Genomic DNA, 27,395 nt, shown 5'->3' with positions numbered 1-27,395 from the left:
CTGTCGCAGGAAAAGCATGCGCAAAATGTCTGCGCAGTGATATCAAATGTGTTTGTTGGCTGCTGGTCAGTCTATATACTGCGTTACCTAGATATTTGAAAACGAGTGTGCGGCACTTTTTGTCGGAAAAGCATTATATAACATTCGTGACCATGAGTAGATGGAAAAACAACAATCATTACGATCCAAAGGTTGCAGGGTTGTATGATCTCGGAGACACCCTCGGACGCGGCCATTTTGCAGTCGTGAAGCTGGCAAAGCATGTATTTACCGGTGAACAAGTTGCTGTCAAAGTGATCGACAAAACGAAATTGGATGACGTCTCTAGAGCGCATCTGTTCCAGGAAGTACGATGCATGAAACTAGTGCAACATCCCAACGTAGTCCGGCTATACGAGGTGATCGACACCCAAACTAAGCTGTACCTCATCCTCGAATATGGGGAGGGTGGCGATATGTATGACTACATCATGAAACATGAAAGAGGAGTGGATGAACAAGCTGCTAGAAAGTATTTCCGACAAATCGTGCACGCAATTGCGTATTGTCATAAGCTTCATGTCGTCCACCGGGACTTGAAGCCCGAAAACGTTGTCTTCTTCGAGAAGCTTGAGATGGTGAAGCTCACAGATTTCGGTTTTAGCAACAAATTCTGTCCTGGGCAGAAACTGGAGACTTCTTGTGGATCGCTTGCATATTCGGCACCGGAAATTTTATTGGGCGATTCCTACGATGCACCGAAAGTTGGTGAGTCCCACAACGTTACGATAACTAGCTTCGATAACTAAGAGGCTACGATACATTTTGTTGAATGCATAAATTATGCCGATCAATGTAAAGTACGGTCTCGGACCAAGGGAATGAGTGAAGAACGAGAATTAAGCCTTCGACTACAAATGACGTTCTAGGTCTTTTCGACGTTTTGGTTTCCTCCTACAGTAGTGTGAATCTTCCTGAGTTTTACCAACCTCCTAAAAACGGTGTTTGACTTCCTAATGTCTCCCCTTTTTAATCGGTACTGTTGTCACCTTATTAGGAAACTATTTAGGCAAAGTTTGATAACTTGCATTTACACAGGTGTGTCACAATAGTGCAACATGACCCACAAGCAGGTCATTATTTACAGGCAGTTAAATGATGTTACTAAGTACAGGGCGTGTGCAGATAACGTATACCCACGCCTTCACATGTAAAGTGTTATGGGTATACTTTATCTGCACAGACTCTGTACATATTTGGTGTTACTCTGACTAAACAGTGTCCAAGTTGTAGTCTTATTAGTGACTCTAGGTATTAGAAGTAGCTGCAGAAACATCTGCATATGCATATCTACATCTTTAAGTCCCTTAAAGTCACTCAGTAGTTCTTGCACCATTACTCTTTCTCATATTTGTTAATTATATCTTATCCGAAATATCTTCGCATGCCAAGCCTTTTGCTGATGACCTAGTCATATACTCCGAGATAAGAAATGAATTAAATGCCTATACTGACAAAGCAAACTGACAAGGACTGCAAACTGACTTAGGAAAAATAAATAAATGGTACCACCAGTGGAATTTGGATCTGAATTTAAATAAATGTAATCATGTTTGTTTTACTAGGAAAAATTATCTATTCCCACATGTTACTCAGTTAATAAATTTAAGAAAAATTAAACCAATTAAAATATTTAGGGATTGTTTTAACAAGTGACCTCAGCTGCAATAAACATGTCGAATTGATCACACAAAAGGCTAATTGTATGCTGAATTTAATAAAACGAAATCTTAAAACAGCAAACCGGTATGTAAAGGAGACGGTTTAGTTTTCATTTGTTAGATCAACATTAGAGTATGCATGTGTAGCCTGGGATCCACATACAAATCATTTAATTGACAGCCTCAAAAGTATACAGCTGCTATACAGTATACAGTTAGAGCTGCTCGATTTGTCTCAAGTGTTACAGCAGTGAAACTCAAACTAAATTGGGCTCCCTTAGCTATTCGTAGAAGGAATTTAAGACTGAAGGTTTTTCAAGACATCTTCGTAACAAAACTGGAGTTGACAGCAGTTGTTTTCTTTTTCCGCCTACATATCGTTCTTATCGTCCATATCCATATATCCATATCCATCATCGACTATCCATATAAAATCCAATAAATGTATGCAAGAACTGATTTATTCAAGTACTCTTTCTTTCAAAATCAGTTAATGATTGGAAGCGACTGCCTTCCACTATTGTGTCAATAGAGAACAATGGGCATTTCTTCGATGGTCTCCAAGGAACTGATTTCTAGAGCTTTGTAATATCATCTTATAGGTGTCCTGTATTGCAGCATTTTGGTGTGATTGCCTTTTTTTTTTTTGCTTCTTGTGGGTGACATCTGTATCCTGTCTGTATTTCTATATCTCTTCGGTTACACAGCAAATGTGCTTACTGTAGTTTTTGTTTTTTGTGTTATTTCATATGTTCTCCTCCCCCTACTGCAACACCATTCAGCTAAGCAGGTATTTTGTAAATAAATAAATAATTTACCTGTCTCAGTGTGAAAGACACAAATTACCTAAAAAAGAAAGCTTATTCTTCAGGACAGTGTCCTGACATTTCAAAACACTTCACCCACTTTTTCTGCGACAATTTTATTCCCACATTTTTGGATGGCTAACCATGCTTTTTCTGACGTGCACTGGCATGTTTACATGAAGGAGGATCATACCTGCTATAAGTTATATTGCTTTGTTATGAGTCAGAGCAAGCACTCGATGAGGACACAAAGGGAGTGAGGCCAGGACATCCTGACCCAGGAGATCCACTCCTGGCTCCCGTTGTGTTGCTGTATGAGCAATATGCTTGTTATCATTATCAAAATTGCCAATGTTGAAATTTGTTTCTGCTACAATAAATTTGAAGTGTGATTATTGCTGTGGTTGAAGATTCTCATTGGGAAGTTTCCATGTTTGTCAGATGTCTGGAGCCTGGGTGTAATCCTGTACATGCTGGTGTGCGGTCATGCCCCATTCCAGGAGGCCAATGATAGTGAGACACTTACCATGATCATGGACTGCAAGTACACCGTCCCACCTTATGTGTCAGAAGAGTGTCGCAGGTATGAAACAGTTTTCCTGCGTCTGCTGCGGCTAATTTCAGAGTAATTGAAAATGCAACTGCAAATGCAATTGAAATTGTGACTTGTGACAAGTTACATGTTTTTATGTTCATTTCACACATCAAAATAGACAGGAACAATAACACATTTCTACTGGATTTGATATTTTGAAAAATATAAAAGTCACCATAATGGGTCAAGGAAGAAATAGGCGTTTATCTAAGCATCTGCAAATCTAGCAGTGACCTAAGATGCTAAGCTTGTGTGTGTATCATGAGAAACACATCTCAAGCCTGTCATTTGGTGAAGGAGAAACAACACATAAAAAGGCTAGGGACATTTAGGAATTACATATGCACACAGTTTTAGTATTGCATACAACACAAAGTAATGGGTAACTGAACCTGTATGTGCAATAAGGGGAAGTAAAAAAAAACATCAAAACGAGAAGACTTCATCTGAACACTCGGAGAGGCTATTGCAGTAAGTTTTTCTTGGCTAATGCCCATGAAAAATGTACAGCATACATGTAGGTATCTACATTACATGTGCATGATACTAGCATCACCTCAGCATATGTGACTTAGCAGAAGAGAAACAAAATCCAAGAATGTGACATATCTTCTTCTCAATATAACACTGAGTGCACAGGGTCTTGCCTAGATTTTTTTTTTTTTCACGTGTTGGATCTTGATGTCTTAACAGTGGTGATGCCACGTGAGGTCATGTCCAGAGATGTGAGGTAGTTAATTACAAGTACTTAAGTTACAGTACTTATTTACTTTTAGAGCAATTAATTACTGTATCTAAATACTTTCACAAATGAGTAACTAGCTGTAATTTAATTGCATTTTGCCTATAACTTGTACACAAGGTGCAGTTACTTTCCACTGTGTTTCTACTCAGTTTCTGTCTGTAAATTTCTGTCTGCAGTGCATTCTCTTTCCAAAAGCTGACGCTTCTCTGCTAAGCTACGTTCATGTTTTCATTTTTCTTGTAGGTACTGGTTTTTGCATGCATTTTAACATATATCTAAAATGAAGTATTATCAAACAATGTGTGAACTCTGCATGTGGACACTCATTTCACCTACTTAACAATGTTAAACTTTATCTCATATTTTGAAAAATTTTATTTTTGATGGTCTGTATGTAACCATGATTGGGAAAGCCTTGGGCACATAAAAGGACATATGTGCCCAAGCTCAGGCTTCCCCAGTTATGGATAATGGTCCACCAGCTTGCCTGCATTTATGCCATTGTCTGTATGTAACCACCTCAAGGTTGAATAACGTGTCTGGTACCATAAAATTACTAATTCAACACCAGTGTTAGACGTGCTTTCTGTTCTGCATTCCATTCAGGTATTGTTTTTTTCAGGTAAGGCTGTGTGGAAGATGTGCCTGATGTAACAGTCTATTCCATTGACACACATGGCATTTCCAGTTTCTTACACTCCTGTAGTGGGTCAATAAATTATGATCCAATCTTGAATTTTCTTTAGCAGCTATTTACTGGTACAGTAGTTAAATATCATTGCAGCAAAACCACATAAAAGTGCCTTTTGTGCTTTTTCCTGTCGTGGAAATAAACCCTCTTTGCTGGTTTAGTCTTCGTTGCGTCCTGTTGTTCCGTCATCTGTTTTGTCTTTACCGCAGACTCAGGGTAATGTCTCAATCAATGAACATAAAAGACGATGAGTCAGCTTGTCTCCTTATTGAATGCAGAGGTTCACTTGTAGATAGATTACTGAAATAAGGTTTCTCTTATTCATTTTTCCAGACCTGCACTGTTGTCTTTGTTGCACATTAAGTGTTCTTTTTTTTTACATTTGGAATGACCGAATACAGGGAAATAATATTTTTCATTGGCCCAGGATGATACAACGCATGCTGATTAGAGATCCAGATAAGCGAGCCACACTTGAAGAAATGGCATCAGATCCATGGCTAACTTCAGGTGACAGTCCTGAGCCAGCCGAGCTATTACCATTGGTCCACCGGGAACACCTTTCAGAGGATGACCACTCCCATATTATCCAAAAGATGGTCAACGGATGCATTGCCAGCAAAGAAGAAATCCTTGAGTAAGCTATATCCAAGTAATCCTATCTGTTACAGTCAAAACAGGCCACTAAAAATTTGAGCTTGTGGAATAACCTCCAATTTATTTGACAAAAGCTGTGCATCCATTTTACAGAGTGTAGTGTGTAGCTTCTTCTAACCTATACAACATAGAAATGGAGCAAATTTGAAATCAAACAAGAAAGTATGCTTAGTGTTTCTCTGGACCTTGATGTTGACATGGGTAGTGGGAGATGAACCATCGCTTAGGACCATAAGAAGTGCTGTCAAAGTTTGGTGAACTCTATGTAATGCAAATGGGCATCTCCAGAGATACACACACCAATATTTGCTAGCACAGAAGTATGCAAGCTCTTCCTGCTCACTAACAGAGTGTCTTCTGTACGTTCTGTAACTACATAAAATCGTGAAGTGTAACAATAATAATAATAATAAACAAATGTAAAAAAATGGCATATATGTTCAAGATAGTGGTGATAGTTGTAGCACTAATAGTTGCTTAAATATTTGGTGGATGTAATAACTTTTTAAATGCATGGATTGGTTTTCAATGGGAGCACAACTAATCCGTAAGGTTTTTGGATTGCTTGCATGGCATTAGGATGAAAATATGTGATGCTTGGATTAAAGAAGCTGGCAGCCAGCTCCGTTGAAAATACCCCAGAAATTGCTTTACCTGGAAGAATGTGAACTGATGTGGTGGCCAGATTAAGAGGAGGCTTGTAGTGGTAACCATCATAAAGAATAAATAAAACGTATTCATCAAAGATTTTGAAAGCTGCATGGACAACATCAGATATAAACATTAAGAACAATGTGTTCAGGGCACTGGACCGCAACGACTATAATCACATCACTGCAACATACTTCCTGTTGGCGGAACGAAAGTTGAGAGCTCAGAGACAGGAGAAAGCACTTCAACTCAACCGAACCTCAAGGGCCGATTTGTCGCCTGTCGCCGTCACTCCAGGGTAATGTACTTATTGATGTAATCATTGTAATTGACATTCTGTTGACATCCTATTGGCTGGTTTTGAATTCTCTATATGGATTTGTTGTCTCTCCATGATAGTTGTAGTTAACATTAATTGATTGCATGCTACATAGCACATTTGAAGCAAAATGTAAAACATGCTCAGCTAGTAAATTATCAAAAACGTACCATACTCTACGACATTTCAAAGCACACTATATTATCCAAAGGAGTCCAGTTTCCAGGAATCTAAATGTTGGTCAACCTCGCACACATGGCAACGATACCAAAACGTGCTGGGGTTTTGTGGCAATCCAGTCTCCCTTGTTTCATCCCAGCATGCCAGGAAATGTGGAAGAATATGAAATGGATACGAGATGAAATTAGATCATGGTAGAACTCACTGAAGACAGGGACTGACACAGACAGCATTCTTGTCTTCAGCACGTTCTATCATGATGAGTTTTAACCAATGTGCTCTGCTCCCTCTTGCACTCGTGACATTTGATGTCACTTGGAATATTTGATACAAAATTTGCACGCTATAAAGCAGCCCGAGACCATCTCGCAGTCATAATGTCACCTTTTGTTCTAATATTGTATACATATCTTCTCTTTTTTTTTTTTCTCTCTTTCTAAAGGGTCTCTTCTGCAAGCCAGTCTCCTGCCAAGGAACGAGTGAGCATTGCTCCATCACTAGTGTCACCTAGTATGACGCCCTCTATTTCTCTTGATGGAGCTGCCCAGGAATACAGCTCACTTCTTAGTACTCCAGCAAGTACCTCCTCCACAGTTGATAACTCTTCTCTTATGGTTCCACGCTCGAGTCTACCCTTGGGTCGCAAGTGTAGCATTGTACGTGAAGAAGATGACCTTTCAGCCCTTGTTCCCACAACCCATTCAACCCCTTTTGATGAAGAGGCAGAAGGTGCTGAAGAATCTGCCAACAGCAGTCGTGCTGTGCAGCCATCACTTTCGCTTCCAGTCACTGCAGCCAACAGCCATCTACCTGCTGCTGGAGATAACCAGTCACACAGGCAGTCACCCACACCGCGGTTGCGATGTGCACCAGGCAGACGGCTTCACGCGGTCAAGAGTTCGCCTCAGTTGTTGGGGGGTCTAACAGAGGGGCGTAAGCTTTCAGGAAAGCTGCGTTCCCACGGAGGATGCCGCAGTCGTAATGCTAGCTGCAGTAGTTCAGATGAAGATGAAGACAAACGCCGCACATATCACCATGTGACAGCACACGGAGAAGGTGTGTCACAGGGACCATCTGGTCCAGGTTCCCCAGGAGGTGGCACCGCCTCTCCAAGGAGCACAGTTGCCGAAGAAGGCTACCCAGCTGATAGCACAGACAGCCTGGACTTGTTATCTGAACCGCAGGCTCGACTTACTAATTCAGTTTCTTGTGGTGATCTTACCATGGAAGGAGGTGTGTCAAAAGATACCTCGAAAGGCCACACATCAGCTTTACAGTGTGTAGACATAGTGTTGGTTGAAAACAAAGGGGACGAATCTGTTGATACAACACCCAGGATCAGCAATAGCTTTAGCCTTGCTGCTGGGCTTAGTTGTCTTAACCAGAAATCTAGAAGAGATGGGGGTAGTAAAGGGAGGCTCGGCTGCAGTCTTGTACGACTTGTTCCAAATGGGACCAAGACTAGTGGAGGGGCAACAAAATCCCAGTTAGATATTAACCAGAATGGCTGGAGGGGAAAAGGGCGCAGTAAAAATTCTGCTAGGGATGTTAAGATGGCATCCAAGTGCTGCACCTTGTGCTGATCCTGTTTCTTTTTGTGTGTATGTATGTGTGTGTGTGTGTGCGCGTGTCACATGGAACAATACTCAACATTAGTGCATAAAATGCTGCAAAGCAGTCCCACACATTAGTAACATTCCTTGAGGAGGAGGGACTGTCAGCTTAAACTTAAGGGACATTTTAGGGCTGGGCTAGACTACATTGCGAGAAGGCATCAAGGTTTTAGCTTTCATTCCTCTGGGAGAAATTAACCTCTATGGAGACTTGGGATCTTCCATGTAAATACATGACAGAGGACGGGGTGAGCTTTTAAATAGGCTTTGCATTATTGTCTAATGTGAGGCTAGTGCTGTTGTCATCGTTTTGTTGACGCTGCATTTACATAATGTGTTGCAAGAATTTCAGCCAGCCTTTGTTGTTAGCAAGTCAAGTGTATTTAGCTATGTTTCTATAGTGAAATACTAAGAGGACAAGGTTATCATGTATCACAGTCACTTGTTGTTTACTTATGGTGTACATAAAGTTTGTCCCAATTGTTCTTACCTTCACCTTGTAGTTTTTAGGAGCTAGTGCAATGGTGTCTTAGCAAAGGTATCAAGTGGAAAAACTCTAATCACTGTACAGTACTATTTATTTTTTACATTGCTTTTCCATGTCCATTCTGTAGATGTGTACAGGAGTGTACCACGAAAGAAAAAAAAAAAAGAAGCTGACCTTAGCAATAACTGTGGAGATCTGTGGAGATGAGAAAAATATTGTTATTAAAAGAAGCTCTGGAAAACTTGTCCCGTCTTTTTGGATTAGTACAGTTCAGCATGCTGCATAAACAGTTCTATTTGTCATTTTCCTTTGGACGAACAACGGTTCCAGCCCAAGAGTCTTCTGACAATCAAGACTCTCCAACATTTTCCAAGAGTTTTTTTGCTTCTTCTGACACCTACAAAAAATCATATCATGCATCACTAGATGAACAAAAGACTAACAAAACACATACCAGCTCGTCGTCCACGGTTACTTTAGGTTGGTAATCACGAGCTTTACGTAGATACTGAACACCCTCTGCTCGCTTATTCATCTCGAGCAACACCTTTCCTATCATGAGTGTGTTCCGGCTGTAAAAATTTGGCTGCACTGATACAAGTCAATAATTAGCTGCCAGTTTGGTGCTTATCCAATCAAGAACTAGTGAAATATAAATACATAGTAGTATATATATGTATATATATATGTACATATATGTATACAAATAGTATTTGCACTTACATTCCTCTGCCTTCATAAAGTTCTTGAGCGCCTGCAAAGAAGAGTGCAACATAACACTGATAAGGCTAGAGAGGATTCGGAGCTCTACACAGCATTAGCCTATACTGTAGCAGTTATTACATGGCAATTCTTGTACATGCTTGAATGCTTGCACATACATGCACATAACCTGTTCAGATGCATCTGTAATGTCCAGGTCCAGAAGCACACTCTTATGATTTAACCAATAAATTTCTTAGCCTAAGAAAAAATCAGTTCTCAATTGCTGTACCTTTAAATAATTATATGAGTGGTACAGAGAAGAAAGAAACTCTTAGAGCCTCTCAAACAGTAAAAGAACACATTCCCCATTTGTGAAGATAAAATTACAGTGGTTGCATGCAGAACGGAAGCGATAGTGGGCCATTTATAGTCAACTTCACTGGAGTAATGGAAATGCTGAGTGTGTCTGATTTGATTTGGGTTTTATTGGTGCATCAGCAACTAAGGCAACTCAGTGTGTCTGATCGACAGTTACATAAGGACCAATATAATGCATGCAGACTAATTTAGGTCTTATAATTTCTGACACACTCTGGAGCCACATGGCCCCCTTGCCTGCAAGAATGTGCATCAATTGCCAGTTTTTGTCAACCAACACGCTATCATTGAAAGGCACGTCCCTGGAAGTATAGCCCATATTTCCGAGTGAACACACTGCACTCCAATCCCCTGCCTTACAGCCCCCTTCCTAACAGACATCTGTTACAAACTCAACCAGAGGGGCAAACACAAAGGAAAAGCATCAATCACGACAAAATGTAGCCCCATTGTAGTCCAGTAAAAGTTTACTTCCTCGTAAACTAAAAGAAATGTTTAAAAAAGAAGATTAAAATCTGACAGTGTTCGCGGTCGGGAGACAGTCCTTGCTGTCGAGTATCCAAACTAAAGACAGCAGATGATGCATGAAGATGCACAGACCCATGAGCTACCACAATTACCCCAACACATTGCTGTAGAGTACCCTTTTAGATATGAACATACTTCTTCATATGTTGACATCGGAAGTTCTGCTACAAGCATCTTGGCTGCTTTCCTAGTATACCAGGGAACAGCTGCAACTTCGAAGCACCTAAAGTACAGCAACAAAGTGTGGTTGGAGGACCCACATTTTATGTTGTTTTTCCAGTGTTTATGAAATTTAACTGCAGCAGGAAGCGAGATGGATTTCTGTTCTAATAGCATCACCACAAGGCAGGATTAATAGGAGAAATACTATGAGCAGTTAGTATCTCACCACTTGCCAAGAATGTGAAAACTGGAAGGATCTGATGGTGTCAATTGAACAGCTTTCTATGGGAAATAGAAGTATTAGTAGGTGTAACGACAACAAAAATTATTCCATCTTTTCTCTAGGGCTACATTCTACCTCCCAATTGATGAAACTCAGTTACCGTGATATGATCACGAATGCTGTGAGCCTCCTGAATTTTTTCCTTGAGGGAATGATGCTGCTCTCTTGATCCGAGCAAAGCTGCATACCACTGCAATATGCAGTACCACAAAGGAAAAAAGCATAACGAACATCATAATGATAGTCTCGAAATTCAAATGCTTGGGTATGTTGTGATCACAACCACCACTGGATGTCACTATGTTGGGTATACATACTATATCTCATTTGATGGCACCCTGCAGATAATAACACTGTCTCTCAGCACAATCTCTGCATTGTACTTAAGTATTTAACAACAACTGTTATTGAACAATCAACTTTTTTCTTCACCTCATTCATGCACCAATCAGGTTTGTTCTTACAATACTGATATACAACTGGCATCTCTTACTTCCTAAAAGAGTGTTTTAAGATTAACGTTGTACCACATGTGGGGTTATTATGCTTTTTCAGTCTCTCATCTATACAACAGCTTGATGGACCTATGTATATCTATTGCAGACTTCTAAGAGTGCAGCAGTGTAACATGCTTTAGTAATTTACTTCCATATTTTCTCATGTAATTAAGAAACTCGTGTCATGGACACGCTCGCAACGTTGTACATTTTAATGTGGATTCAAGCCATTAGGACCAACCGACCTGTACTAGCCATGAGCATGGTGACTGGTCAGACTTGCGCACGTACAGCTTGGGACAAAAGTTTACGGAACACCTGAGTGTCGCATTTCTCTGTTGGAGCGACACCCTGGTAGCAAACAGGAGCAGACACGCACACTGAGAGATGGATAGAACAGCCGGTCACCCGTTTCTTATTCGGTCTCTTCCGAATATCTAGCATTCTGCCGCTCCGATGAAGAAATGTGCTAGTGCTGTGTTCCGTAAACTTTTGTCCCAAGCTGTACTATGTTTGCAACCTCAGTGAAAATCATAATTCACTTACTAAGGATGCTTGTACCACAACAGCAGTATAGAACATGAGATTTTATGCTATGGTTTCCTCTCTGATAGCAAATGCAATGGGAATGACTTTTGCAGATGAATTTGCCACGTAAATACGTAAAACAACAATGAGGTATACATAAGGTCTGACTTTTTCGGGTTAAATGCCTTTCCTGGATTTGGGGGCAAAAATCTGGAGCTATTTTAGAGCCTGTAATTCGGGGCGAGATCAGGCGCTATTGATACATTCTGGCGTTGTCAGGTTATTTTTTTCGCTTTCTGCCGGCAAGTGTCTCGCAGTTAAAGCGCATAAATTGGTCAAACGCGCATGCCTCGCGATATATGGTGACAAGCACCGCAACTTGTAACATCCAGTGTGCTTCACATAGTTTATCGTTGCATTTGAATAATATTTAGATCAGACACATGTACAAATTGCTACCCAATAGTGCATGTGACACAATGTGATAGTATGTGATTAGAACTCGGGGAGAAATCGGGTGTAACCCAAATTGTTCCTAAACTGCTTTGGGAGGGAATAATCAGGGTGAATCGGGGTTAACCTGAAAATATCTGGTATACCTACCCTAGGTATACATAACCATTGTGTGTTAAACACCGCAGCTAAATGCATGTCGCTTGAAATTAAATAATTTATTTCGTGTGAGTAGTTAGTAGTTAGTAGTAGTAGTAATCTTTTTTTTTTTCATAAAATATACTGAAGTTAAAAAATCAAGTTCTGATGTCGATCCAGTAAGGTTCCATAAAACTTAGTGCCCCCTCAAAAGACAAAAAGTATTGCATGATAAAGCTAATACGGAACACTAAAGAATCTTCTTCCTAGACTACTTTTTCTGCGACTTTGTACAAAAAGTGGTCTTGCTTTAGCATCAGCTACTTGCACAACAGTATGTGTGTTCCCAAAATTGAAGTATGTAGTATGTCCCTTCAGGCATTCCAAAGACAAAGGGAAATACCTTATGCAGCTGGCCAATATTTCCACCTCCAAAAGATAGAGCCTTATCCAAATAAGACAATGCTTCATTAATAGCAGCCTCCTTATCCTTCTTTTCACCATGTTCTTGGCACTTGAAGATTACTCTTGCCACACGCCATAGCATCTCAGGATCCTTGCTGTCCTTATATTTGATAAGAATGTCATAAGCTGCTTTGTGCTCTTCTGACTTGTGCAAGCAATCAACCTCTTGCTTCACTCGTTCATCTGCAGGAAAAAAAAAAAAAAAAAAGTGGGCATGCTGAAGACAATGCAAGCTTGCTAAAGTGCTGTATTGATACAGCACTTTAGCAAGCTTTCTGTGTCCTCGTGCGCATGCATGTGCAGGGTGCATATCACATTTAAAGTCATGTCCAGAGGTGGGCACCCTCACGAGGGCGTGCGAGGGTGAGGGTTTCCTTACCCTCACCTCACCCTCACCTCACAATATTTGAGGTGAGGTGAGGGCCAATTTTTCTGGTGAGTTTGAGGTGACGTGAGGTGAGGAAAATTTTCAAAAAATTTGAGGTGAGGTGAGGAAATTTTCAATTTTTTAGGTAAGGTGAGGAAAACTATGGGAACATTCTTGAGGTGAGGCGAGGAAAAATTTATGAACGCACACTTTATGAAAACTTTTCCCGCGCTTACACGGGATATCTTTCCTTCTTTCCGCAGCTTCTGTCTCTCATCTGGGCAGGGACTGCCCTCCTCTCTCGCCGCTGATCTGACGCCCGACTTTGTACGCCATTCGCATATCCGCAATTGAACCTCAATTTTCGCACAACTTTTATCGGAATAAGAATCGTTCCACGAAGCGTTTTCTGTGATTGAATAGGCCAAATCCTCCAGCAAGAAGAAAAAAAAGGAACGTTACACTGACTAAGCAATTTAATGAGTGCAACTTAGAAAATGTATATCAATGGCAAATTGATGAAACTATTTGTATTTGGTGACAAACTAAACATCCAGAAGAAAGTTGTTTACCCCATATTTTTCCGTTAAGCCGTTTTCTTATAATGGGCAAATGACACGTTTCGTGTCGCACCCTGTATGCACTCACGCTTGAGGTATATGCATTTACATTGGTAGTCACTCAAAGCCAACACGCATCGAATAGACAATCTTCACATCGAATATGCAAATAGCTTTAAAAAATTGAGGCGAGGTGAGGTAAATTTCGAAAAAAAAAAGAGGTGAGGTGAGGTAAATTTCGAAAAAAAATTTGAGGTGAGGTGAGGAAAAATTTTCGAAAAATTTGAGGTGAGGTGAGGAAAATTTCGAAAAACATTTTTGAGGTGAGGTGAGGAAAATTTTTCAATAAAAAATTCAGGTGAGGAAAAATTGGAAGAAAAATTTTGAGGTGAGGTGAGGAAAATTTTTCTCCCAGAAAATTGAGGTGAGGGCGAGCCTAGTGAGGACAAACGCCCACCTCTGGTCATGTCCCATTTATCTATAGATATGCATCTCACTTACCTTATGCATTGCTGTCTCAGAGTAATTACATAATGCTAAGCTGTAAATATAGATTTTCGAAATGCTATTGTTCAGAGACAGTACCAGAACAAATTGCGTGCTATTTTCACCTGTAACCACTGCATGTTAATTTCACAGCAACTGGCAGTGTGTTAGCTCACGCTCACTGTACCCTCAGTATTATATTTATGGGTCTTTTCTGGGGCACTCATTCTCCGGGGCCAACCTCAGATCAGGTTACATTCCAAGGAAAGCGTATCCTTCCGTCTGTTTGTTTGTTTGGGTAAGTTGGGATAACTGGTCGATTTGGAGCAGCTTTTTCTGCTCCGCAACCGAGAAAGCACGTTTCACTGGTCATTTCAGATCAACTCTGTCCACGACGGAGTGCTCCTTCTTGCATCGCTGACAAAGCTCAGATTCGGCCGGAAGTCCTATGCAGCATTGTCGTAACTTCCTCATCTTCAAGGCCGAGCAACAGCAAATGCCGGGCATGCTCGCTGAGTTTGCCAGATGTATGCGACAACTTCCGTCAGTATCGTGGCGGGAGCAAGATTGTTTTTCGGTAGTGGATTCAGATTTGATGCTTCTGTGCCTGATTTCGTTGCCCTCCCACGGATTTGGGGGCTGGCTCGTTTGACCAGTGGAATTCGTCATAAGACATTTCCTAGTTTGGACACAGGCTGGAGTAGCAAACGGTTTTAAAGTGCACTCTACGGCAATGTGAACGTGGGGCAAGTGGAGCATAAAGAGGGGAGGACTGTTAGCTTTGTGGATATCAGCATTTTGCTCTGTTCTACACTTATGAGTTTGGAACACAATCAGTTTGAGTTAACCTACAAAGACTTAATTATGTAATTCAGAAAAGATCACTTTGTTAAAAAATAATGTAAAACTCACCTTCACTCATCTTGAACAGAGTGAAACTGTGCAGCAAAAATACTGAAGGCACAAAGCTATGAATCAGCCGGGGCCTCGCCTTCAACCAAGGAAGCACATTCTGAAAGAAAAAGAAATAATCTTAAGAAATACTACAGAACACAAAATTTGGACAGCACATGACTGCAGAAATATACTTATTGATAGGCTGTAAATTAGGCGAGCCAGGAGAGCTTGCGAGACTGTCTAATCACAACATGGGTTCGCGTAAAGGAAGCAGAGTAGAGATGATGGTGATGGTTATGCTGCCACAGAATATATAGGGTGTTTCACCTAACATTGTTCACCTAACAACCTATTAACAAATATACTTGTTTCTGTAAATTATGGGGTAAACGATATGTACCTTCGGTGAACTCTTGACACGACTTATGACCAGTAATTTTCGGTTACAACAAATCGAGTTTTCTGAATTGAACTCTGAAATTTGGCAAGTGAACTTCACATTTTTTAGCCAGAAACAGAAGGTGCATGTTGCATTTAGCCCATTCCATTACGAAATAAATGCTCTTCTGCAATGGTAACAATGAAAAAAAAATGCAAAAAAAAAAAAAACACGTTGTTTCGAGATGCACAAATTGTCAGCGGCCTCAATTCTCGGTCAAATTATGCAAGAAGCTGCGAAAGGAAGACGTGGGACTGCCCCTTTAATTTCCTTTTTTGTGCTTTGGCTGATAACAGCAGCAAGGTAACACACCAGTTATCTGAAACAATGGTGAGAAGGAAACAGGAATAGGCGGGTCAGAGTTCTTTTGGTTTCCAGGCGCTTCTTACATTAACTTGACAAAGAACTAACAGTGATCGAGTGCTTGTGCATCTCGAAGCGACAGTTTTCGCATCTTCTTCTTTTTTTTTTTTTCTTCAGCTTTCATCATTGTAGCAGGGAATGTGCTCTAACACCCTTATTGGTCGTGCTCCCCTAATTTTCTTGGATTGAAAAATTTGCAAAATTTAAGAGCATGCAAAAATTATGAGCAAAGACTGACACTTCCAGAGTGGTAGAATCGGAAACCTTATTTTGAACCGCTTTACAGCACAAGCATGCGGAATAACGCCTTAATGAAGTATAGGAAAGGCAACTTAAGGCGTATCACAGAGTGAGGTAACAAAGCCACGAACATTGGCACCTGTATTTCGCAAAATTTAGTGGCCGCGAATATCTACCCTGCGCCCGTGTCACGAAATTAAAGGGTTTTACAGTATTTTGTAATGCAATGGGCTAAATCCGATATGCTCTTTCTGTTTCAGGAGGGTGGGCGGGGGGAGTTATGTTAAAAGTTAAGTTAAATGACCCTTGGCAAATTTCAGAGTACAATTCAGAAAATTCAGTTTTTGTGACAAAAAAAATTAATCGAAGTGGTCATAAACGTGGCAAAAGATTGCTGAAGATAAATAGAGTTGACCTCATAGTTCTTGCATTATTCATTTCTAATAGAATAATTTTAACACATTAAGTGAAAGACCCTGCACATTGTTCTGCAAAGATGAGCATAATAGAGATGAGCATATGAGCATATGCAGAGCAAAGATCTGCATAACTTATTCCTCATACTCATAGCTTTCCTTTGGGCGAAGTAGGAGCCACCCTAGCGACGGAGGAGCTAAGAGGAGGAAGGTGTAACGGTAGTTTCCATGGAGCATACATGAACAGTTGCAGTGTTGATGGTTTGTAGGGATGTTCACAGGTTCTACGATGTACGAGACATCAGATATATGATTGGATAGCAGTGTAATAACATCAATTACATTTTTGAGTTACTTTTTACCAGCTTTAGCTGCTAGTCAGGATTAGTAGATGACAGTGCACATGAAATGAGGTGAACAGAAGGGAGGTCACATGAATGGCCAAATACGGGACAATTCGCAAAGCATGTGGTCATCATTTGCTTTACTGACTCAACAACATGCAACTGGCAACATGCATGGTTCAACTCAGATTTGCTTTTCCCCTTGTTTGAGGCTCAACTAATGAAGTCATGGCCTTCACAAGCAGGGGAAGGAGGAGGACAGAAGGACGCACAGTGTCTTGACCAATTTGCATATTCACCTTTTTCATCCAATACCTTTGATTTTATAGGACAACCCATAACTGTAAGAGTACAACTCTAGGAATTCTAGGAAGGATCACGTTTTGGAGTGTGGTTGGCGTTGGTTGCGGATTGATCTAAGGATATGCATATCAGACATGTTGTTGAATGCTGGAACATAAAAAAGGGGAATGATAAATGTGTGAGTTCGTCTACCGCTGTGTTAACAAAAAAACAGGAAGACTTCATAGACAAAGACAGATGGTTTAGCTGAAGAAGAGAGGAGGTAACTAGGCTGGGTGTAGTCTCATTCTCTTGCTGTATTTCACACAGTAAACAGTGGTTGAAAGTTGCTACATCGTCTGTGTTGTTTTGGGTGTGTTTTGCGTTGCTTCATTTAGAGGCATGTACCAACCTGCCTGGTCTTTGCTACAACTCTAGGAAGTATGTCTGGTTCCTGGCTCAAACTAGACATTACACTGAAACAGCATTTTGGATTTATTACAAAGGTGATGCCTGCCCTCCGGGAATACGTACAACTAAATGTTAGTCTTTCTTATGCACTCTTAGCTCAGATCAGCCATGTTACTTTACACAGGTATGTTTCATTTCACAGCACGTTCCTATGTCATTCCTGTCATACTGCCCCGGGCTGATCCAGGATTTTCTAAAGGGCAGGAGGTATGGTCTAGGACAGTATGCTACATACAGTGAACCATCGATAATATGACCACCACCGATTTCACCGTTTGGTCATAAAGCGAACTGTCATACTAACAAGAAACGCACCTTCTGCTGACCGGACACACCACTACACAGAACAAAAGCCTACATAACTATGACGTTTTATTTTCTGAAAAAGTCTGTTAGCAATGTATGCTTGGAGCAATTCTTAGTAGTCAAGTTTGAATGGACAACAGCATCATCAATTGTGCACAAGTTATAAACTGTCTTCTTTTGCTCAAGTAATAACAATATAACCTCGAGTGCTTTAATATAACTACCGTTTTAAGCACTTCAGCGGTTCGAAAAGCACTATGCATAATCCCGAGGTCAACAACATCAAGAGTCATCCCAAACCTTGGCACCCTACTTTAACATGTGTTACCCTCTGCATGAGGTACGTGGTAACCTCTCCACAGGGCTACCCTAAGGGTCATATGACGCTGTCGTAATAACGAAAATTTGATACCTGTATTCCAAAAAGGGGATAGCACAAAAAAACAACAGACGGTCAAGGACGGTGCATGCAGTCTGTTGTTTTTTGTGCAGTCCCCTTTTTGGAATATGGACCCATACCAACACGCCCGTCTTTCAACTCTCAGGATAATACCTGTGTTTGACTCTACTTGTGACAAAAATCTCGGTCATTGTCAGATAAGTGGATTGTCGCACTAATGAGGTGGATTTACATGGCGGCAAAACTGTTCCCAAAAAAAACGGTCACAAAGCGAGCATGTCAGACTATCGGGGTCATACTAACGAGTGTTCACTGTATACTGTCAAAGATCAATTGAAGCACATAGTGATCTAAAAAATTGTGGGGGGTTAGGACATGAAATCTCCCCCCCCCCCCCTTCACACCCACCCACATCCAAAGATCAGCTCCGTGTATACAGCCTCAAGCAAACTTGTGATGTGCTAAGCATGGGATGTAAATGCACATCAGCAACATCTGGTGTTGAAAATGCTCAGGCCAACCACTATCCGTTTGATTAGTTTCAACCACTATCTGACAGAAACTTGTCTGACCTCCTTCATATCTCGTCACCAGTTGGTGGGAGTGTGCCAGGGACCACAGCATGAGTGTTTTGCAGGTGCGATTTTGGCTGTACCTGAACTGAGAGGAACCTTATGAACTTGCTCTTGATGGAGACTCACTCGTAATTCTGAACCAACAGAAAGTTTTTTTTTTTTTTTTTTCTTTTAGCTGCATTTCAGTTCAGTGCCAAGTCATATTCAGGTCCCATATTTTAATATCATAAAAAAATAAAAAAAACGACGAAAAACACCACAACACCTCAATGGTATTTCAAGGCTTCTAACACAACGTGCTTCCTTTTTACTTCTTTACACCATTCTTTTTTACTATTCGAAGTCACTACTAATGTCAAACATACCGCTATACAACACACCATATATTCCCCATGCCACTGTATACTCCAAAGTAAACACTTATCTCAAAGTTGTGCAACTGTTGACAGCGTACCTCCAAAAATTTTCCAGGTATATGCCGATAATGCTTGCTTCTCAAAACAACAACAGTGTATCTGAAGACGATCAACAGAGGTCGGGAGCTCATGCCAAATAGCAGCATGAAGGAACAGGAAAATTAAAAACAGTACGACTAAAAATTACAATAAAACAAAAGCTATGCAGCTGTTACGCTTGTTCCATAAAATTATATGAAACTGATACTGACAGGTGGAGTACACACGTTTTGTTTCACTTCTACACGCCTACAAACTAAAAAAAGAATAAAAAAAAAAAAAAAGACAACAGATCAGCAGTCCGCACTACAGCAGGTTGCACAGCAAGCAAGATCAACGCGCACCAAGCAAGCGCCCTCAGGAAGTGCGAAGTGTGCCGTCAAGTGTTGGTCGCCGTGCCGTGCACCGAGCGACCAGCAACCACCTGCTGCATCCCTTTCCGTGCATTTCCCATTCTTTTTGTGATGCGAGCGAGGGGGAGGCGCTAGATCCTGAGGGGTATCATTCGTTGTGTTCGTACGTTCGTACTGGTTCGTACGCCTCGGCGGCGGTGGCTATGAATGTAGTGCCCTGGTCAGCGCATGTCTACGCTTGCACGCTAGAAGTCGAAGTACCGCCATTGTCGGAGCTTCCCTCAAGCGGGTGCTTTTCGCAAAACTGCCATCTTATCCTGGTCACACGCCATTTTGAGGTCATGTGACTTTGTTTACATATCGTTTTAGCACCTGCGGACATATACAAGACGCATTCCGATCGACATAAAGCCAAGAGATAAACGTATTTTGCCAGCGTAAACTATACGGTGCTTCTTCCGTGACATGGTAGCCCTAGAGTGACTCTAGGTAGCCCATTTCTCGGCTCAGTGTGTCATAATGCCGGGTCGTAACAGTACGAGGCCTCATGTAAAAAAACTGCGGGTTTAATGCAAGATTATCGGATGAAAAATAATTATCGAGGTCGAAAGACGCCCGAAACGGTGCACAGAAACAGTAAACGTCTTGTTTACAAACGATTTTGCAGCCTATCACGGGCGCGGCCATCTTTAAGGTCGCGTGTGCGTTGACGTATGCTGTGACGTGTGACCGACCAGGACAGTAGCAGCACCAGAAACCAGAACGCCTGGTTGGTTAGTGCGGCGGGATCGTGAGTCCTGGGCTGACTTCGCAGGGAACTGTGCCGACATCCTATTCCCACTATTGTCTTTTTATCTTACGCCACATTGCACAAATTATCTCACTAAAGTGGTTGTCAATGAAAGTAAAATGTTGTACCAACAGAGCTGAGAGCTCCCGTGGCTTTGTGGATGGGCTAGGATGATCTCCTTCCAACGCAGAGACCAGGGGGTGACCCGTGTTCGAATCCGGGCAGTCTGGGAACACTGGTAAATTACCAGTGATAGGATTTCGTGCGAGAAAAGGTTGAGGAAGAGACGAAAACTGGACCAGGCTATGCTTTGGGGGGGGGGGCGCCTCCCCCCTTGGGACCTACTGCCTCCCACCCTAGTGGAGCGAATTCCCATGGGACCACGTGACTGCAAACAGAGTTTTCAAATCTCATGCCACACGAGGACAACACAAGACTCACTGAGGGGCAGAGCAGGTAAAAAAAAAAAAAAAGGCGTACACCCCAAAACACGAATTGGGTTCTGGGCATATGCAATGACAGCCCAAAAGTGCCAATGGATGCTATATAAAACCCTCTGCTTTGGAAAAAAAAGAAGAGAAAAAAAGAAGAAAAAAAAGGAATAGAAAGGTAACCTCGTGCTTTGGAGCCCCATAGAAATAAGGCATGGTAATTGCGCATTGCACAAAACATTGTTGAGATTCTCGGATGCCCTTAAATTCCAGAACGCACAATTGTCTGCATGTGTGTATCTGCATCAATTGTCAGAGACTGACAATTGATGCCAGTCTCTGAATGTGTGGTTTGAGAATGGTCAGTTTTTAATCGTTGCTAGCTTCTGCGGTAAAATGAGTGCTCCTGTCCCAGTGCCAGTACTATTTCCTTGGAAGGCACACAAACTATTCAACCAAGCACATACTGCGTCAGCTGGTGTATTCGAAGTCATTCCTCCTTGGCCTTCCTTGCTTTTCTCAGGGTATCTTAACTTGTGCTCATGGTTCATGTTGAGAAGCATGAAACACTGCAGTGTCCAGGGACTGAATGAGAGAGCACGGCTGTTGAGGAAATAAGTGCAGGTGGCCAAAAGGCCATGCATGTTGAGTGGACGCTCCCTTTTCACGGAACCCCACTGTGAGCTGAGCCGTCACTGAGCAGTGTCTTTTCTCCTTTCACGCTTTCCCGCTTTTTCCCGGTTTCTCTGTAAATAAAGTTAGTTGCATTTTGTTCCCGAACTGACTGCCTCGTCGCCTTCTTTCTTCGAGTTTTCAGCCGAATTCATCGAACGTTTTAACTTGTAGAGAGGGAGATCTTCAATTTGTGCTACTTTCTCCTAATTTCTACTACATTTTGGTGCCGAAACCCGGGAAGCTGGAACTCTAACTGTGAACTGCGTCGACAGTCCTACGTGAATGCAACGAACATGGATCGCCTGAAAGTGAAACGTGCCAGCCGTCGTACACAAACAACGAAGCTCATCAACGACGCCACGGCTGCGCTGAACGATGGATCTTCCAGATTGGATGTGATCAACAGCCTACTGGAACGACTCACAGTAAGTCACATTGACTTGACTACTCTCAACAAAGAGATAGAACCGCATGTGCGAGAGGAGGAACTCGAAAGCGAGTACGTCACTGTAATGGACTATGAAGACAGAGCGACGGAAACGATTGCCAACCTGCGTTGGAGACTGTCGCAATCTCAGACGTCGCCGTCTCCATCGCAGCTTTCTAACGTACAGACAGACGTATCAAGAACGCCGCATGCCCCACGTCCTGGAGTGAAACTTCCTAAGCTTAGCCTACAGCAATTTCGTGGAGACCTCTCTGATTGGCAAGGGTTCTGGGAACAGTTCAGAACAACGGTTCACGACAACGAGGGGCTAAGCAAGATCGAAAAGTTCCACTATCTCCGTTCGCTACTGCATGGTCCAGCAGCTGGAGCTATCGCCGGCCTGCAGACGTCGGAGGCATCATACGACGACGCGGTGGAAATCCTTACACAGCGTTTTGGTGACCGCGGGCGGATAGAAAAACAATATCTCTCTAAGCTCCGCAACCTATCGGCCGTTACATCAGCAGATGACATATATGGACTGCGTAAGCTATATGACAACGTACAGATGAACGTCCGTGGTCTCCGATCCCTGGGAGTTTCCAGCGCGAACTATTCTGCTATGCTGTCTGAAATCCTATTGTCGTCACTCCCAACGGACATTGTGGTGGAATACCATCGCTCTACAAATCGTAAACAGCAGGACGAGGACAGCTCCGAATCGAACTCAACGCACGGCGCTTCGGACGCATCGACGGACGCCACATCCGAGGCCACGAGAGAACTAAACAATATACTTCGTTTCTTTCGGATCGAGGTAGAAAGTCGAGAACGCAGCGGATTGGCTCCAGATAGAAAGAAACCTTCCATAGCGCCCAAGAAACGACAGGGCTTCAACCACCGCAGTACGCCTTCGGCCGCGGTACTCCACAGCGCCTCAGTTCCTAAGTCCGGCTGCCTCTTTTGTTCGGATGCTGCGCATACAACGGAGAGCTGTACTGGACCACTTCCCCTGGATCTGCGGAAGAAGAGGCTGGCTGATGATCGACGCTGTTTTCGGTGTACTAAACGAGGTCACAGTGCTAAAGAATGCCGAGGAAAAATGCGTTGTCCAAAATGTGGCGGGAGGCACGCGGTGGCGATGTGCGACCCATCCTGGACGACCCCTAAGAGAAACGCTGACGGTGCGACGGCTACTATGCTGGCAGCTGAAGACACCGCTGCGGAGAGTAACACCGTGCTGCTGCAAACTTTCCGCGCCTGGGTCACGGGCGACAAGAAATGCGCATACGTCCGGGGAGTAATTGATGGAGGCAGTCAGCAAACTTTTATCCGAGAAGATGTGGCCGACAAGCTTCGCCTCAACGTGCTGGGCAACATCACGGTGAGCCTTAACACTTTCGGCAGTACTGCCTCCACTCCACAACGACAGCGATGCAATGTAGTGGAAGTCCGGTTACGGAGTCAGTTCGCACCAACAGAATTTACTGTGCGAGCTATCACCGTGCCTGTCAGACTCCTGTGGAACATGAGCTCGTTCGATCCATACGTGCGGAAGATGGCTACATAGCCGACGAGCTGTTGTTCCCCGACATATCCGCCGAGTTCGGGGTTTCTCTGCTGTTGGGTTGCGATCAACTCTGGAAGCTCACCACTGGAAAAATTAGACGCAGCGCATCCACCAGCGGACTGGTCGCCATCGAGACAAGCATGGGCTGGACTTTCCAAGGTCCCACGTCTGCCTATAGCGGCTCATCAGACTCGAATGCTATGATTTGTGTGTTGAAGACGGGAGTCTACCCACAGGATGAAACAGCCACATCGCTGCGCACCTTGTGGGAGTTGGAGAGCATCGGCATTATCGACGACTCCAAGAACAGTCGTGAAATCGACGACCGTGTATGGGACGACTTCCGGCAAAATGTCACAATGCAAGAGGGGCGATACGTCGTTGCACTGCCTTGGAAGTCCGCTGAATGCCATCTTCATGACAACCGCGAGGTGGCCCAGGGCCGACCGGTAAGACTCGTTCGTCGCTTGGAGAAGGAGAGAACTCTCGATGAATACGATCGAGCTATCCGCAGCTACCTGGACAACGGACATGCCGAAAGGGTTCCGGTCGAAACGTCTGAGGACGATCGGACATATTACATGCCTCACCGAGCCGTTGTTCGGCAGGATTCAAAGTCCACGAGCGTGAGAGTAGTGTTCGACGCGTCTTCTCATGCGCCCGGGGAACTGTCGCTCAATGACTGTTTGGAAAGAGGACCAAAACTGAACACGGACCTGGTCCCCATCCTATTGCGTTTCCGCATGTACAACGTGGCAGTCATAGCCGACATTAAGAAGGCCTTCCTCCAGGTTTCTGTCAATCAGCAGGACCGTAACGCTCTGCGCTTCCTCTGGTTCTCGCGCTCTCCAGAGGCAGGTCAGCCACTCCCTAATGTTGAAGAATGGAGGATGACCAGGGTGCCATTCGGCACCAAAGCAAGTCCGTTCCTGCTAGGAGCTACTCTCCATCACCATCTGAGCAGCATCCAGGGACCGGACCAGGAGATCGCCAAAACAATTGCCAGCTCCTTCTACGTGGACGATCTTCTCGCCGGCGCATCTACACCTGAGGAGGCGAGGAACATCGTCGACGCGACGAGCCGGATAATGAGCGCAGCTGGAATGGAGCTGAAAAAATGGGCATCGAACTCGACTGACCTGCAAAACTACTTCGATGACCAGTTTTCGGAGGTGCCAGAAACACATCGGGCGATAACGACTGAAGAGGTGACAAGAGTTCTTGGGATCACCTGGGACAGAAAAAGCGACACTTTGACGTTCACGGATAACAACATCCTGGACGCTCTGCACCCGTCTCACAACACCAAACGCTGCGTGCTGCAGGCTGCTTCGAGGGTGTTCGATCCACTGGGGCTCATCGCGCCGTTTACAATAAGAGCAAAACTACTGTTCCAGCGACTTTGGGAGAGAAGCATCGACTGGGATGAACAACTACCGGTCGACCTACGTCAAGAATGGTGCGCCTGGCGTTCGGAGCTGCTTGATCTACTCAGTATCTCGATCGACCGTCACTTACAACGAGATCTGGATGGCCCGAACACTCTACAGCTCCACGTATTCGCAGACGCCAGCCCACTAGCCTATGGAACATCTGCCTACCTGCGGGTCGAGGACAGCGCTGGCAAAACTCAGGTCAACCTACTTTTCGCCAAGACCCGTGTGGCTCTTCTGAAGAAATTGACACTCCCCAGACTAGAGCTACTGGGTGCACTTATCGCGGCCAGAACAGCAGATTTTCTCAAAGAAGGACTCCGGGTGGGCGTTCTTCCGGTCTATTTCTGGACGGACTCATGTACAGTGCTGCACTGGATCAAAGGATCTGCGGCGAGATGGAAGCCATTCGTCTGCAACCGCGTAAACGAAATTCAGTCCATCTGTAACCCCGACGACTGGCGCTACTGTCCAGGGAAGGAGAACCCTGCTGATTGCACAACCAGAGGAATGACCATCGAAGCGCTCAGAGCCTGTGCCGCTTGGTGGCACGGACCTGACTGGCTCAGACGGGGCCATGAGAGTTGGCCAGATGTCGAGACCCGGCCCGTGCCGCACAGCGAAACGGACGACGAGGCACGTCGTCCCTCAGCTACAGTCATTCAGGTAGTGGTCGTTCCCCAGGCCCCTCTGCTAAAGCTCGAAGACTTTAGCTGCTTTTCGAGAGTTCTCCGTGTGACAGCTTGGGTTATGCGCTTTATTAACAAATGTCGTAAAGTTTCACCGGAGGCTTCCCCGTGGCTTACAGCCGAGGAGATAACGACTGCGGAGACGTTCTGGGTGAAACGAGCACAAAGAGACAGTTATGCTCCAGAAATTGATCGTCTCGAAGATGGAGCCGTTGTTCTCTCGACATCCAAGATAGCCGACCTGCAACCCTTCCTCGACGAGGAGGGCATCATGCGTCTGAAAGGTAGGCTGCACTACGCAAACGAAGAAGAACATGTAAAACATCCCATCATCTTGGCAAAGGATCACCGTCTGGCGTATATGATCGCGGAAGCCGCTCACTACCGCACACTGCACGGAGGAGTGCAAGCCACTCTCAACGAACTACGAGAGAGGTGGTGGATCACGCGTGCTCGACAGCTGGTGAAAAGAGTCATTTTCAAGTGTCAAGTTTGCCTTCGTTTCCGTCTAGAGCCCGCGGCTGCACCCACAGCTCCACTTCCGGCGGATCGCACACACCGCTGCCATCCTTTCGAAGTTGTCGGTATCGATTTTGCCGGACCGCTCTTCACCAAGTCACACGAAGGATCTAACAAATCCTACATCGCTTTATTCACCTGTGCGACGACGAGGGCGATACACCTGGAGCTGGTGTCCGACCTAACCGCGTCGTCGTTTATGCTCGCTTTTCGAAGGTTCATTGCACGAAGAGGACTTCCAGCGACAATATATTCCGATAACGCGCTCACTTTCAAACGTGCCTCCAGGGAGATCCAAGCTCTCTGGAAGATGCTACGTCAAAGGGAGAGCCAGGATTTCATTGCCACGCAGAGGGTGAAATGGAGATTTATCGTGGAACGTGCAGCGTGGTGGGGCGGCTGGTGGGAGCGGCTAGTCCGTACCGTTAAACAGTCTCTCCGAAGGGTGCTCGGACGACAAACGCTGACCTTCGAGGAACTCGAAACCGTCCTACTGGATGCTGAGGCTGCCATAAACTCTAGTCCGCTCACATATCTAGAATCAAGACCGACGGAGCCGGACGCTCTCACGCCGGCCCACCTGCTCATAGGACGACGACTGACCGCACTTCCCGATCGACCTGCATCCCAACCGGAAAGTTCGTCCGCCGATTCAGTTACCCGACGATGGTTACATAGCCAGAAAGTGGCAGACCAGTTTTGGCAACGCTGGCGAAAAGAGTATATGCTACAACTAAGGTCTGCGCATCACTCTTCGGTTTCTGGTGGACACACGATCCAGAAAGGGGACTTGGTGCTACTACACGAAGACAAGGTCCCGCGACACGTGTGGAGAGCTGCACGAGTCATCGAGCTTCATTATGGGAGAGATGGACAAGTTCGCGCGTGCGAAATTCTACTTCCCTCAGGAAGGATTACAAGGCGACCTGTTCAGCACCTCTACCCCATCGAGACAGACTTTGAAAGGAGTTAAAAAATTATCTCCTTTCGGGGGGGAGGATGTTGAGGAAATAAGTGCAGGTGGCCAAAAGGCCATGCATGTTGAGTGGACGCTCCCTTTTCACGGAACCCCACTGTGAGCTGCGACGACGCTCGTCCCCGGCTGTAACCTGAGCCGTCACTGAGCAGTGTCTTTTCTCCTTTCACGCTTTCCCGCTTTTTCCCGGTTTCTCTGTAAATAACGTTAGTTGCATTTTGTTCCCGAACTGACTGCCTCGTCGCCTTCTTTCTTCGAGTTTTCAGCCGAATTCATCGAACGTTTTAACTTGTAGAGAGGGAGATCTTCAATTTGTGCTACTTTCTCCTAATTTCTACTACACGGCCATG

General features: G+C 44.0%; 4 protein-coding genes across 6 annotated transcripts; 3 read left to right on the top strand and 1 right to left on the bottom strand.

Annotated features, from left to right (window-relative positions):
- Positions 1–8,688, top strand: LOC135377875 (SNF-related serine/threonine-protein kinase-like). The gene is made up of 5 exons (XM_064610601.1): positions 1–747; positions 2,948–3,089; positions 4,965–5,174; positions 5,997–6,143; positions 6,787–8,688. Exons 1-5 carry the CDS (start codon positions 153–155, stop codon positions 7,925–7,927), a joined length of 2,235 nt encoding a protein of 744 aa, XP_064466671.1. The 5' UTR covers positions 1–152; the 3' UTR covers positions 7,928–8,688.
- LOC135377876 (regulator of microtubule dynamics protein 1-like) lies at positions 8,518–19,520 on the bottom strand. 3 transcript variants are annotated; one of them, XM_064610602.1, is made up of 9 exons: positions 19,182–19,517; positions 14,907–15,006; positions 12,520–12,764; positions 10,601–10,690; positions 10,444–10,499; positions 10,191–10,278; positions 9,168–9,198; positions 8,899–9,035; positions 8,518–8,841 (listed from the first exon to the last, which is right to left on the bottom strand). In XM_064610602.1, the coding sequence occupies exons 1-9, from the start codon at positions 19,287–19,289 to the stop codon at positions 8,794–8,796; spliced, it is 903 nt and encodes a 300-aa protein (XP_064466672.1). In that variant the 5' UTR covers positions 19,290–19,517; the 3' UTR covers positions 8,518–8,793. The 3 variants fall into 3 exon arrangements, with proteins under 3 accessions (XP_064466672.1, XP_064466673.1, XP_064466674.1); XM_064610603.1 differs by lacking the exon at positions 19,182–19,517 and adding an exon at positions 18,725–18,876; XM_064610604.1 differs by lacking the exon at positions 8,518–8,841 and having other exon boundaries at positions 8,903–9,016; positions 19,182–19,520.
- A 2,204-nt stretch (positions 19,521–21,724) lies between these two features.
- On the top strand, positions 21,725–23,428 carry LOC135383687 (uncharacterized). The gene has a single exon (XM_064613075.1). It carries the CDS (start codon positions 21,725–21,727, stop codon positions 23,426–23,428), a length of 1,704 nt encoding a protein of 567 aa, XP_064469145.1.
- Positions 23,429–23,568: 140 nt separating this feature from the next.
- LOC135383573 (uncharacterized) lies at positions 23,569–27,042 on the top strand. The gene has a single exon (XM_064613004.1). The coding sequence runs from the start codon at positions 23,569–23,571 to the stop codon at positions 27,040–27,042; it is 3,474 nt and encodes a 1,157-aa protein (XP_064469074.1).
- The last annotated feature ends 353 nt before the right edge of the window (positions 27,043–27,395 follow it).

Source organism: Ornithodoros turicata, chromosome 1 (assembly GCF_037126465.1).
Source record: "Ornithodoros turicata isolate Travis chromosome 1, ASM3712646v1, whole genome shotgun sequence".
Lineage (NCBI taxonomy): Eukaryota > Metazoa > Arthropoda > Arachnida > Ixodida > Argasidae > Ornithodoros > Ornithodoros turicata.
Note: the sequence above shows the minus strand (reverse complement) of the source record. Positions and strands in the feature narration are given on the sequence as shown.